We start from the raw sequence: 12,250 nt of genomic DNA, 5'->3' as shown, positions 1-12,250 counted from the left end.
ATCTTGGTTTACAATTCCAGGGACTGGAGTGGGGAGAAATATTCTTAGATTGCACATTTGACATCTGTCTTGTTAATAATAAGGTTCTTTCTCCCATAGCAAGTTACATATAAATGCAAAACTTTGGTACTTAGTAGACTATAGCATGACATCTGTATAAAAAGAATACATGTAACACCTTGGCTAGTAAACCAGAAAAATATCACTTAGGAGAATGTTTACTTTTTACTGTGATGCTTAGGCCATAGGGTTACTTTTCAAGTTTTTGTTTTTCCTTGACATCATGTATTTTTTTTTTCTCTCTGAATTAATCACAGGTATTTTCTTGAACATAAACTATTTTTTTTTTTTTTTGAGACACAGCCTCAAGCGATAGCCCTGGGTAGAGTGCTGTGACATCACAGCTCACAGCAACCTCCAACTCCTGGGCTCAAGTGATTCTCCTGCCTCCGCCTCCCAAGTAGCTGGGACCACAGGTGCCTGCCACAATTCCCGGCTTAATGTAAACTATTTTAAATATAAAATTTATCCCTAAATATCTTCAGATTCAGTCTATAAGTTAAAATAAACTCAGGCAGACATTGATCCAATTTGAACAACTGCATGTGAAGGAGGCAGTCCTGTCCAGTCCAGAGCGTTTCAGTTGCACCGTGAAGCTTTGCTGTGAAAATATTTTCCAATGTGTACAGTTTTGAAATACTCCCTCCAAAAGGATGTCAAAAAAGGTATTAAATAAAAGAGGTTTCAAAACTTTCTGTTGGGGTGGCACCGTGGCTCAAAGGAGTAGGGCGCCCGGCCCCATATGCCAGAGGTGGCGGGTTCAAACCCAGCCCCGGCCAAAAATTGCAAAAAAACCAAAACAAAACTAAGAAACAAACAAAGAAAACCTTTCTGTTAGACTATGATTTGAGGGAGATGAGTGGAAATGGCTATCAATAGTCATAGAACTGGAGACGTTTGTGGTAATTTGAGAAAGTATAAATAAACTCCAACAAACTCATTTTTCCCTGAAACTGTTGGTATAAAATTGTATATTACTGTTACTTTCAAAGGTTACTCTGCTTTTACTAAAATGCAACAAACATTTTCTGAGCACCTGCTATACTGCTTTTCCCTAATGGGCCCCCAGCCACAGGCAATGTCCTCTCTTCCCTTGTGCATGTGAGAAGCTGTTTATACATCTGTGGTTAGTTTGCTTGTGAAGCAGCTTGAAAAGTTCTCATCAACTTCTTAGCAGTTGGTTGGTTGCAGAAAGCATCTCAGAAAAAGCAGACCCTGATCTGTCAGAGTACTTCTTCTTTGAAGACACTTTCAAGATGCATTTTCTTGAGGGGTAATATCTTGCTCATTCAGTGGAAACGTTGGGGGTATAAAAACGGAATAGAGAGTTTCAAACAGTTCTGTAGAAACTGCACTTTGGTCTCTGGACGTCATCGTCCTTCACGGTTGAATGTGCCACCTTGTTTGCACTCTTCATGACTGAGGTTATCTTAAAACAAAAATGGCAGGAAAGCTTTCCTGTGCCTTGGATAGGAGACAAATTTGCTTTTGTAGAATTTGTGGCTGAGGAAAGCAGACAGGGCCTGGTTGAAGAAGACATATGTCACCACTAGCCACCATGTTGAGTTGTGGAACCCAAAGGTGGCGGCCATGGAAATGTAGATCATCAGCTCTGCTAAGTAGTTAGGGCAGGAAACGTATTCGAACCAGTCTCCAAAAGGGATTCTGTGGTTGCAGTGAATGACCACTCCTGAAATGGTAAAAGAAGAAAGTTTTACTACTCCACTCCCAAATCTCTTATAGAGACTATTAGAAAGAGTGTCACACACCTGTGTGCAAACCACCATCCTGGTATAATTCCACTGTTGACTTCTACTGCATATTAAAAGGTCACATACTTAGGGTACAGTGTCAACTGTTTATAAGAACAAAAGGAAAGCCAGTTTTTCCTGTGGGCTCTAAGCTAGTAAGAGCTCCGGTTCCAGAGTCAGAATGTGGGGTTCAAATCCTGGCTCCCCTATTTACTAGCTGTGCTTCAGTCCCCACCTGTAAAATGAGGATTAGATCACACTCATTTCAAGTGGGTTATGTAAAACTACATGGAAAGCACTTAGAACAGGGCTGGGTGCAAAATAAGTACCTGATAAATATTAAATAATAGAATTCCATTTTCAATATTTCAAAAAGCCTAATGGAAACTGTACCTGTGATAAGTCAACACAAGCTAACTAAAAGGTCAAGTTTTTCGCTTTGGCTGGAATAATACCAATTTGGAGGTAATGCATGTACCAGATTTTACACATTGATCAGTGTGATACAGTCCCCAAAATGTGGGCACAGCATAGAATAATAGGACATCAGGGCTACCTAGGGCCAGAGAGATCATTCAGTGTACAACTCTCATTTTATAGTTGGGAAGATCAAGGCCTACAGAGGTGTCTTGTCAGAAATGAACATTATTATAAACCAGTCAACTAACTAGGTCGTGAAGGAAAGAATTCAGGAACATAAAGAACTAACTTGTGAGGGTTAAAATCCACATGCAGAGGCTCTAAGAGAGATCTCACCTGCTTTATTTTTCCTGAGATTGCTGAGAATGACATGGCATTTATACTGATGGGCAGACGACCAGATGAACATCAACATTCCAAGGATATGGAACCACCGCGCTTGCATCAGTAGACTTTTCCCTATTATATAAACTTTGGAAATAAGAATTAATTAGCCTCAACTCTGAAAAGTTTCAGAGGCTCAGGGAACTGAAAAATTATTCAGTTAGTAGAAACCCAATTATCCACTTATTCTGTTTCTCTGGACTGTGAAAGCATCCTGATGAAATTTCCAAGTACTTGGCCAGGCAGGGTGGCTCATGCCTGTAATCCTAGCACTCTGGGAGGCTGAGGCAAGTGGATTGACTGAGCTCAGGAGTTTGAGAACAGCCTGAGCAAGAGTGAGACCCCGTATCTATCTAAGACACCTCTGTGGGCCCTCATCTTCCCAACGACAATAGAAAAATAGAAAAACTAGCCAGTTGTAGTGGTGGGCGCCTGTAGTCTCAGCTACTTGGGAGGCTGAAGCAAGCAGATCACTTGAGCCCAGGAGTTTGAGGTTGCTGTGAGCTATGACACCACTGCACTCTACCCAATGCACAAAGTAAGAGACTCTGTCTCAAAGAAAAGAAAGAAAGAAAGAAGAAGAGATTTATCAAGTACAGAGGGAGGACACTGTCGCTCTGAACGCGCCTCAGCGGCCCTGAGACTCCATGCTGATGGCAGACGTGCTCTGCTCCTTCTCCAAATGTTTCAGCACAGAGCTCTGCTGCTCTTCTCTGCTGTGACCTGCTCCTACGTGGCAAGGCTACTTTATGTTTCTACGGCTAAGCCCGGCCTTCTTTCTCATGTTGAACTGTCAGGAAATACTTGCTAAGGAGATCTGTCCCCAAGCTAAGTTGCCGTCCAGAGACACTGCTGGGAAGACCCCAGGTGCAGACACCGGCTTGACTGGCTCTAGGTGACAAAGTCATCAGAGGTAAAGGCCAAGAAGCCGGCTTTGCAGAAAGAGGAGAAACCAAGGCTGCAAGATGAACAACAAATGCTACATCTGGCCAGACATACCCTAGTCAGAGATTTAGTCTGAGGAGCAGAAGCACTCAGAATAACATCTTCCTCCTCCTTCTCCAGCTACGAAGGAGATGGGAAGAATGAACCCCGAGGAGGGGCCTGAAGAGCAAACTGCTGGCATTAAAAAGCTCCTTCAGGATCAGGAGGGAGCAGTCAGCCCGGCCGGGGCACTGCCTGAAGAAGCAAGTTGTCCTGGAGCCAGAGAGAACCCCCCAAAGGTGGTCCATGTAAGAGAACCTCTAAAAAAGTGATCTGAGTAAGAGCCACGGTCGCATGATTCCACACGGGCGCCTGGAAGCCAGAAGCAGCGGCTGACGTCCACTGACCAATGAGAATTCCCTGAGGTCTGCCTGTGTTAACTGCTTTTAAAAACTTGCTCTGAATAAACAATCTATTACAGTCTTTTAATGTTTACAAGTATAGGCATTTAACTACAAGGTTCTATTTTTCTAAGTTAAAAATAAACAAAATATGAAAAACACCATTTTAAATAGAATATGAAAAATAGCATTTTAAATATGATGGGCTTCAGCTGGGCATGGTGGCTATGCCTGTAGTCCCAGCACTCTGGGAGGCTGAGGCAGGTGGATTGCTTAAGCTCATGAGCTCAAGACCAGCCTGAGCAAGAGCCAGACCCCGTCTCTACTAAAAAATAGAAAAACTAGCTGGGTGTTGTGTTGGGTACCTGTGGTCCCAGCTATTTGGGAGGCTCAGGCAGGAGGATCACGTCAGCCAGAGAGACTGAGGTTGCTGTGAGCTAGGATGACACCATGGCACTGTACCCAAGGCAACAGATTGAGACTCTGTCTCAAAAAATTAAAAAAAAAAATAAAAGGAAACAAAAAAAAATATGATGGACTTCAAGAGTAAGTCACCATAAAATCAATCATTAAAGGGAGTGGCTAGAAGTTTAAATCCCTGCCAAGGCACTTACTCTAAGTGCAGAGAAAGTACCCATGAAGGAGAAAAAAGGATCCACAGGGTAAGGCCAGAATTACAATGCAGGAAAGGAAAGGCAGGTGGAAGGCTTGTGTTTCCCGGGGTCCAGCCTGTGTAGCGTTTCGTATCCTTCACTCATCGGTCACCTGCTGGGTCTCCCCTGAGCCTGGCGCTGCTGTGGGTCTGAAGGACAAGGCAGTGAAGAGCCAAGGCAAGGCCCGGTCCTCCTGGAGCTCACGCTCCAGCTTGCAGATATTCTCCTTTTCACTTTCACCAGAGCCCTGTGAATTCATTATGTGTCACTAATTACTAACAGAGACTCTGCAGCTCAAAAAGGTTCCAAGAGCCAGACAAAGGCCCCTTGACCCCCACGCCCATGTTATTTCTGTCAGGCTGTGGCTGGTAAGAGCTCCAGTATGATCTCTTTTACTGAGTTATTTAAACCAGCTCTCCTATACTGTCCCACACAACCCCTCGGAGGACAAGGAGTTGAAACAGAAACCAACTTCAGAAAGGAATGTTTAGAAAGCTATTTTGGTAGCCTTGGCTGCCTTTCCCTCACTATTTACACAGGAGGGAAGGCAGAAGTTGGGACGTAACCAGCAGAGAAGGCGCCAGAGGAGATGTGGAATGCCAGCAGAAACTCCATGCTGAGAGCTCACAGGTTACCAGAGGGTTTGGGAAGTTCTTTTGGGTGGAAAACCCAGCACCATGCCACTGGCTGAGTGCATGAAGGCCACCACAGAGAGGCTGGGGAAATGAAACCTGACTATGTTCAGAGGAATTAGGTGGAGAGATGCTTGCTGAGTGGCTGGAATCAATAAATAATTCATGAATTGAGAAAGATCATCAGGAAGGCCTATTCTAAAATCATTCCTCCACTCAGAGGCTTTTTAGGTAGGACAATAACAACACAGAGAAGATTTTCAAGGAGGCGTTAAGGATACTGAAATCAAACCTGAGGAGGAATCTCCCTCACTGAGTGCTGGAAATTTCTAGAGCTCTATTTTCAAGGATGAACAGGACATCTTTAGGAAACAAGGAGCCTTGGGTCTAGAAAAAACAGTCATAAAAGATCTGCAGTGTCTAGGCTGATAGAAACCAAGGGTCCAAGGTCAAGTAACCTCAGTACTAAAAACTCATTTCAATCACTCCAAAGGACTTGAATTATTTATAATAAGCATGAATTGTTTTCACAAAAAGGACCATCAAATTTATTAGACAGAGCTCTGTCCTATAACCTGCAAAACAAAAGAACCCATTTCATCTCTGTTTTCTTGAAATAGAGTCTCACTCTGATGCCCTGGGTAGAGTGCTGGGGTTGCAGAGCTCATAGCAACCTCAAACTCTTGGGTTCAAGTGATCCTCCTGTCTCAGCCTCCCAAGTAGCTGGGACTACAGGAGTCCACCACAATGCTCTGTTAATTTTTTAATAGAGATGGGGTCTTGCTCTTGCTCAGGCTGGTCTCAAACTCCTGAGCTCAGGTGATCCACCTGTTTCAGTCTCCCAGAGTGCTGGGATTACAGATGTGAACCACTGTGCCTGGCCAAGGTCATGGTTTTGCTTCCCTCTTTCTGAGTAGTAAGAGCTACTCTGATTGACCACAGCACTTTGTCCCTGCCTATTGGGCAGCCTTACTTGAAGAAAAGCTTTGTTAGTAACAATAGGATCAGATCACAGAACTAAGAGGCAGCAATATTGCTCCCCACCCCCTGTGCAAACCACAGAGCACCCCTGCTTCTCTCCCTTTGTATGACTCGACCCTGCACCACAACGTCCCTTCCCCTTCCACACGCACCTCTGGGCAACTCCCTTTGCTGACCGTTCCTCCTGCTCTTGGTGCTCCCACCTTCTTGCCCAGTGAATGGCTTCTCTGTGGCTCTTCAGAGACTGACTAACCCCACCTGGGTTCACTGACTTTGATCCCTTCAGAAAACCTGACCCACCGTTTCTTCATCCTGAAACCAACCCTCCTGGAAATGTGGCAGTTTACAATCTTTACCGAAGGTATTACTGCTTATGTTGGTGTCTTTAAGGTTTTAGCAGTCATGGAGAATATATGTGTACACCCTTGGGATGATGGCTTTTCAGATTTTCCCTAAGAGTCTAAACTACCCAAATGCAAAATGGGCCAGACCTGTCTCTTGCTCTTGAACTTGAGTAGCTCACTGCCTGTCAGCAGAGCTCCCACATGGCGGGTCCCACTCACCGTTCCTGTCATCCATCGGCACTTGGCTCAGCACAGTCAGGCCGACAAGGATGTAGTAGACCATCCCGAAGCAGTACTGCACCACGTGAATCATGGCCTTGGAGAAGACGCTGACGTAGAGGCACTCCAGGAGTCTGCGGAAGCTGTGCAGCCACAGGAACACGAGGACCAAGAATGCGGACAGCGCAGGCTCGCCCCCTACATTCAGAAGGCAACTGTTTAGCATCTCTCTTGGTGATTAATCCAAAGTTTGGTTTTGCTCTACTGTCAAACAGAGTAGTAAATAAGATTCTAGGAAGGGGACTGTCCCCTAGAAGTCACCCATCTTCTTTTTTTAACAATGAAGAAATGGGCCAAATGAAGTCAAGGAGCTTCGTTCAAAGTTACAGAGTAAGTTAGTGACAGCATGGGACAAACACTGACTCTCAATCTGCTTCAGCAGCCGACAACTCTCCAGGCTGGGTGGACATCACTGTGAAGGGGTCTCAGGTCGCTGGTTCCTGGCACCAAGAGCCAGATGCAGATGGTCGGGCAGAGTTCCTGACAGGCTCTGGGCAAGCCCACCTGCTGTGGCCCCAGGATTGCAGGCGCCCACAGAAGCAGAAACGGAGACGGGAACAGATACAGGGTCGTGCATTTCCTTTATACGTTTAGGGGGACAGTGATCCCCAACACCCACCTTCTTCCTGCCTCTTGCCCCTCTGCCTCCAAAGATGTCCAAAGAAAAGTTGGTTAAAAAAAAACAAAAAAAAGAAAAGTTGGTTTAACAAAGATATAAAACCTAGTTTTTCTTTCTTTTTTTTTGAGATAGAGTCTCAAGCTGCTGCTCTGGGTAGAGTACTGTGGTGTCACAGCTCACAGCAACCTCAAGCTCTTGGGCTTAAGTGATTCTCTTGCCTCAGCCTCCCAAGTAGCTGGGACTACAGGCACCCACCACAACACCTGGCTATTTTTTTGGTTGTAGTTGTCATTGTTGTATGGCAGGCCTGGGCTGGATTTGAACCTACCAGATCTAGTGTATGTGGCTGGTGCCCTTGCTGCTGAGCTACAGGTGCCAAGTCTAGTTTTTCTTTTTTAAAAATGAGTCACATGTGCATGTCCCCACCCCATAAACATACAGCTTGGTGAAGTTTTACAAACTAAATTAACTCACCCCACCCATATACGAGCACTCAGATCAAGAAACGACATGACTATGCCCTAGTGCCCCTACCAGGCAGTGCCCCCATGTCCCAAGGGCGACAATGTCTCTTATGACCTCTATCAGTAGATCAGGGTCCAGCCACTGGCTCACACCTATAATCTTAGCACTTTGGGGAGCTGAGGCAGGTGGATTGCTTGAGATCAGGAGTTCGACACCAGCCTGAACAAGACTGAGACTCTTGTCTCTATTAAAAAGAAAAAAATTAGCTGGCATTGTGATGGGTGCCTATAGTCTTAGATACTTGGGAGGCTGCGGTAAGAGGATCAGTTGGGCCCAGGAGTTTGAGATTACTATGAGCAATGATGATGCCACTGCACTCTAGCCTGGGCAATAGAGTCAGACTCTATCTAAACAAAACAAAAACAGAAACAAAAACAAATGAGGTGGGTCACAGTGGTTCATGCCTATAATCCTAGAACTCTGAGAGGCTGAGGTAGGAAGATTGATCCCTTGAGCTGAGGACTTTCAGACCACCCTGAACAAGAGCAAGACCATCTCTCTACTAAAAATAAAAAAAAAAATAATAGAAAAATTAGCCAGGCATTGTGTCAGGTGCCTGTAGTCCCAGCCACTTGAGAGGCTGAGGAGGGAGCATCACTTGAGCCCAGGAGTTTGAGGTTGCTGTGAGCTGGCACTCTAGCCTGGGGCAACAAAGTGAGATTCCGGCTCAAAAACCACAACAAACAAAAAAACCCCCATAGGCTCGGCGCCTGTGGCTCAAGTGGCTAAGGCGCCAGCCACATACACCTAAGGTGGCGGGTTCGAATCCAGCCCGGGCCCGCCAAACAACAATGATGGCTGCAACCAAAAAATGGCCAGGCATTGTGGTGGGTGCCTGTACTCCCAGCTACTTGGGAGGCGGAGGCAGGAGACTCGCTTGAGCCCAGGAGTTGGAGGTTGCTGTGAGCTGTGGTGCCATAGCACTCTGCCCAGGGGGATAGCTTGAGGCTCTGTCTCAAAAACAAAAAACAAAAAACAAAAAACCCATAAAACAAAGAACAGATGAGCTTTGATTGTTCATGAATTTTAAATAAAGCAAAACTTAGTTTTAACCCTTTAGGAATAGGTTAAAGCGAACAGCCAAATGAAATCCTTACAACTAAAATGTCAAAACTCCAGCCAGTCCCACAGTAAACAAGGAGGAGATAGTTGTAATGAGTGGAGTGGGACCCACTGACACAGCTGCCCTCCCAGACGGTGCACACAGGCTTTCTCTCTCAGCGTCTTTTACAATCAGTTCCTTGGCTTACACAGAAAGGACCGTTCCTCGGGAACCAGTGGTTTGGCTGCTGGAACAAAGGACAGAGATAGGACCAGAACAATCTGTCTCTGATTCTGCTTCTCATCCTCTGCCTGACCTTAACTGAGGTCACGTCATGGTTTTACCGTTCAATTCTTTATTTAAAAAACTGTTCCTATATATCCTTATCTGATGCTGGGTATGGGAAATTTAAATTTTGTGATCACCTGGTCAAAAGCTCTTCACCACCAGCTTTATTATGTAACTGAAGCCTCACAGCATAACCAGCCTTTTAACATATTTATCTAAAAGTAATTTTTATCAAATTTCTAGAGTTCTGAGACATGATTTTTGTAGGAACAGTATAAATGATAAATGTTTCAAGGCAAACCAAAGGGATCTTAAAAGCTTCTCCCTTATGGGTAAAGACGTCTTTATAAATTTATCAACGGTACTAAAAATATCAGAGGCAGAACAGCCAGTCCCACGCGCAGCTCAGCACTTGCTGGGAAGTCAGGAGACAGAGTGCCAGGAGCTCAGGGAAGGACTTGGGGACACCCTTTTTCCATCCAGCAATGAACCAAGCAAAGCTCTTTTTGCCCCCACTGTCCATCAATTCCTGGGCCCTGCTGAGAAGGGTATGAGAGAGAGAGTGTGTGAGAGAGGGAGAGAGAGAGGAAGGGGGGAGAGGAATAAGGTTGCAAAGTGGAAAGTACATCTGCTTCCCTGAAGACAGAACAACAGTGTCATCATGAGCCAGCAGAGTCCTTACCCTGGAACTGGGCAGCCCCCAGAATTCTGAGCAAACTATGAAGCCAGTTTGGAAAAGGTGCTCCCAGGAACAAGGACTGAGTAAGGCACCAAAGCAGGAGGCCATTCCACAGCACTGAGATGATATAGAAGTGAGAAAAATATCTGCAAAAGAAAACACAAGCCAGGCAGTTACCAGGGTGGATCCGCTTCAGGCCATTACGCAGGAAGATTATGTTTGGTTTCTCTATCCTTCTCACCCTTCCAATCCTAAAGGATAGTTTTTTTTTTTTTGAGACGGAGCCTCAAGCTGTCCCCCTGGGTAGAGTGCCATGGCATCACGCTCACAGCAACCTCCAACTCCTGGGCTCAAGCGAGTCTCCTGCCTCCGCCTCCCAAGTAGCTGGGACTACAGGCGCCCGCCACAATGCCTGGCCATTTTTTGGTTGCAGCCATCATTGTTGTTTGGCGGGCCCGGGCTGGGGATTCGAACCCGCCACCTTAGGTGTATGTGGCTGGTGCCTTAGCTGCTTGAGCCACAGGCGCCGAGCTGATAGTTTTTGTTTTTAATAAAACTTAAATCCTGCAGGTTATCAGATTTTTATAATTTCCTTTCAAATGATGAGACCGGTGAACACAGGAAAAAGAGGTTAATAGAACACAACTTACTTTGTTAAACTTAGAATGAAGGTCAATTAACAATCTCTCTTATCTTTGGACAAGAATTAGGCTCAAGTTCCAAACATAACATAGAGGCCACTTGGTCCTTGCAAAAGAACCCAGATTGTGTTAAAACAAGCTATATCTGTATAAGATTTCTGAATCCAGTACCAGCAGTACCAGCCACATACTGCTATGTGAGATTTGCATAATCACAGACCTTCAGGGCTAGGAGAAACCTTCAAGATCTTCTGACCCAGCATTTTTCTGAACTGAGTTGATACAGATTACTTTTACTATAACATGACAAATATTATAATCGTAACATTAGGTATCAACTCCATACCGTTATAATTCTCTAACGACTACAGAGCTTTGACCTGGGTCCCAATGACCTTAGTTTTGCAATGAACACATTTACAAATTAAATACAAATAAGACCACAAAACTGATGCAACTGAAATTAGCAACGCTGAATTAATGTGAAAGATGATGTTGATTTGCTAAGACCAAGTCCCCTAACATGGCAGCAGAGCCTCGCGGGTTTACCAATGCTTCTCCTACTATTTTTCTCTCTTCAGACAAATTCAAACCCTTTCTTGACACACGGGGCGCCTGGAGGACGCCCAGCCTTTACTGTCCTCAGTGCTTCTGCCTCCTTTTCTCATTAGTCTGTGACAATGAAAGATGACCTGGAACTAAAGAAGGATTGGACATAACTCACAGGTTCCTCCAGGTGATCCAGAATATGCTCATAGAGAACCTGCCCAGACCATGCCCACGAGCCCAGGCCGACAAACTGATCTCAACTGATCACTTCCCGGCAGCTCAGTTCAGTCCCCAGCTACTGCTAGCAAATCCTATCACCGGGTCTGCCTGCTCTGGCCACACAGAACAAGACAAACTTTAATTCCAACATGTTGTTCCTAAACTGTTTGAAAAGAACAAGCCATCCTGTCATTCCCACTCTGGATCTTTTCCAGGACCAGGCCCAGCTCACTTGACAGCTCATGCTTCAGGGTCAACCACTACCCCTGGCTACTGGTTTTCCGTTGTATTCGGGGTCTTCCCAGAACTGAGCCCAGGTGTGGTCTGAGCCTCATGGAACAAACAGAGCAGAAGGTCAAGAACATCCTCTCCTGCAGGCTGCCATGCAAAGGCAAGGGTCACCTTCTGAACAGCAACTTCTGGTTCAGCCACTTCACCTACTTTGCATTTCCACAGATATTTACAGAGCACTTAGAATGTGCTGGACAGTGTTCTAGAAGCTGAGGAGTCTGCAGGGAGTAGACAGCCCAGGTCCCTGCTTGATGGACTTCACCTTCCCGTGGAGAGTGAGACTGCAGAGCTGAACCCAACACTTCACACAGGGGGTCCAGGGACAGACAGAGGGGACTCTATTTCCCTGACACCTCACACAGTGGGTCGGGGGACAGACAGAGTGCAGAGGGGACACTATTTCCCTGACACCTCACACAGTGGGTCAGGGGACAAACAGGGTGCAGTGGGGACGCTATTCCCCTGACACCTCACACAGTGAGTCGGGGACAGACAGGGTGCAGAGGGGACTCTATTCCCCTGACACCTCACACAGTGGGTTGGGGGACAGACAGGGTGCAGAGGGGAC

General features: G+C 45.7%; 1 protein-coding gene across 1 annotated transcript in view; it reads right to left on the bottom strand.

Moving 5' to 3' along the window:
- Positions 1 to 1,277: 1,277 nt before the first annotated feature.
- The window catches only part of SRD5A3 (steroid 5 alpha-reductase 3), a 14,684-nt gene continuing 3,711 nt past the window's right edge, over positions 1,278 to 12,250 (bottom strand). The window contains exons 2-5 of the mRNA XM_003794610.3: positions 9,986 to 10,128; positions 6,770 to 6,967; positions 2,568 to 2,702; positions 1,278 to 1,750 (exon numbers count right to left, since the gene is read on the bottom strand). Coding sequence (XP_003794658.1) covers positions 1,491 to 1,750; positions 2,568 to 2,702; positions 6,770 to 6,967; positions 9,986 to 10,128 — 736 coding nt within the window. The 3' untranslated portion in view covers positions 1,278 to 1,490. The remainder of the gene's footprint in view (positions 1,751 to 2,567; positions 2,703 to 6,769; positions 6,968 to 9,985; positions 10,129 to 12,250) is intronic.

Source organism: Otolemur garnettii, unplaced genomic scaffold (assembly GCF_000181295.1).
Source record: "Otolemur garnettii isolate 467f Iridium unplaced genomic scaffold, OtoGar3 scaffold00083, whole genome shotgun sequence".
NCBI classification, from domain to species: domain Eukaryota; kingdom Metazoa; phylum Chordata; class Mammalia; order Primates; family Galagidae; genus Otolemur; species Otolemur garnettii.
The sequence above is the reverse complement of the archived record's forward strand: the minus strand, read 5'-3'. Positions and strand labels throughout refer to the sequence as shown.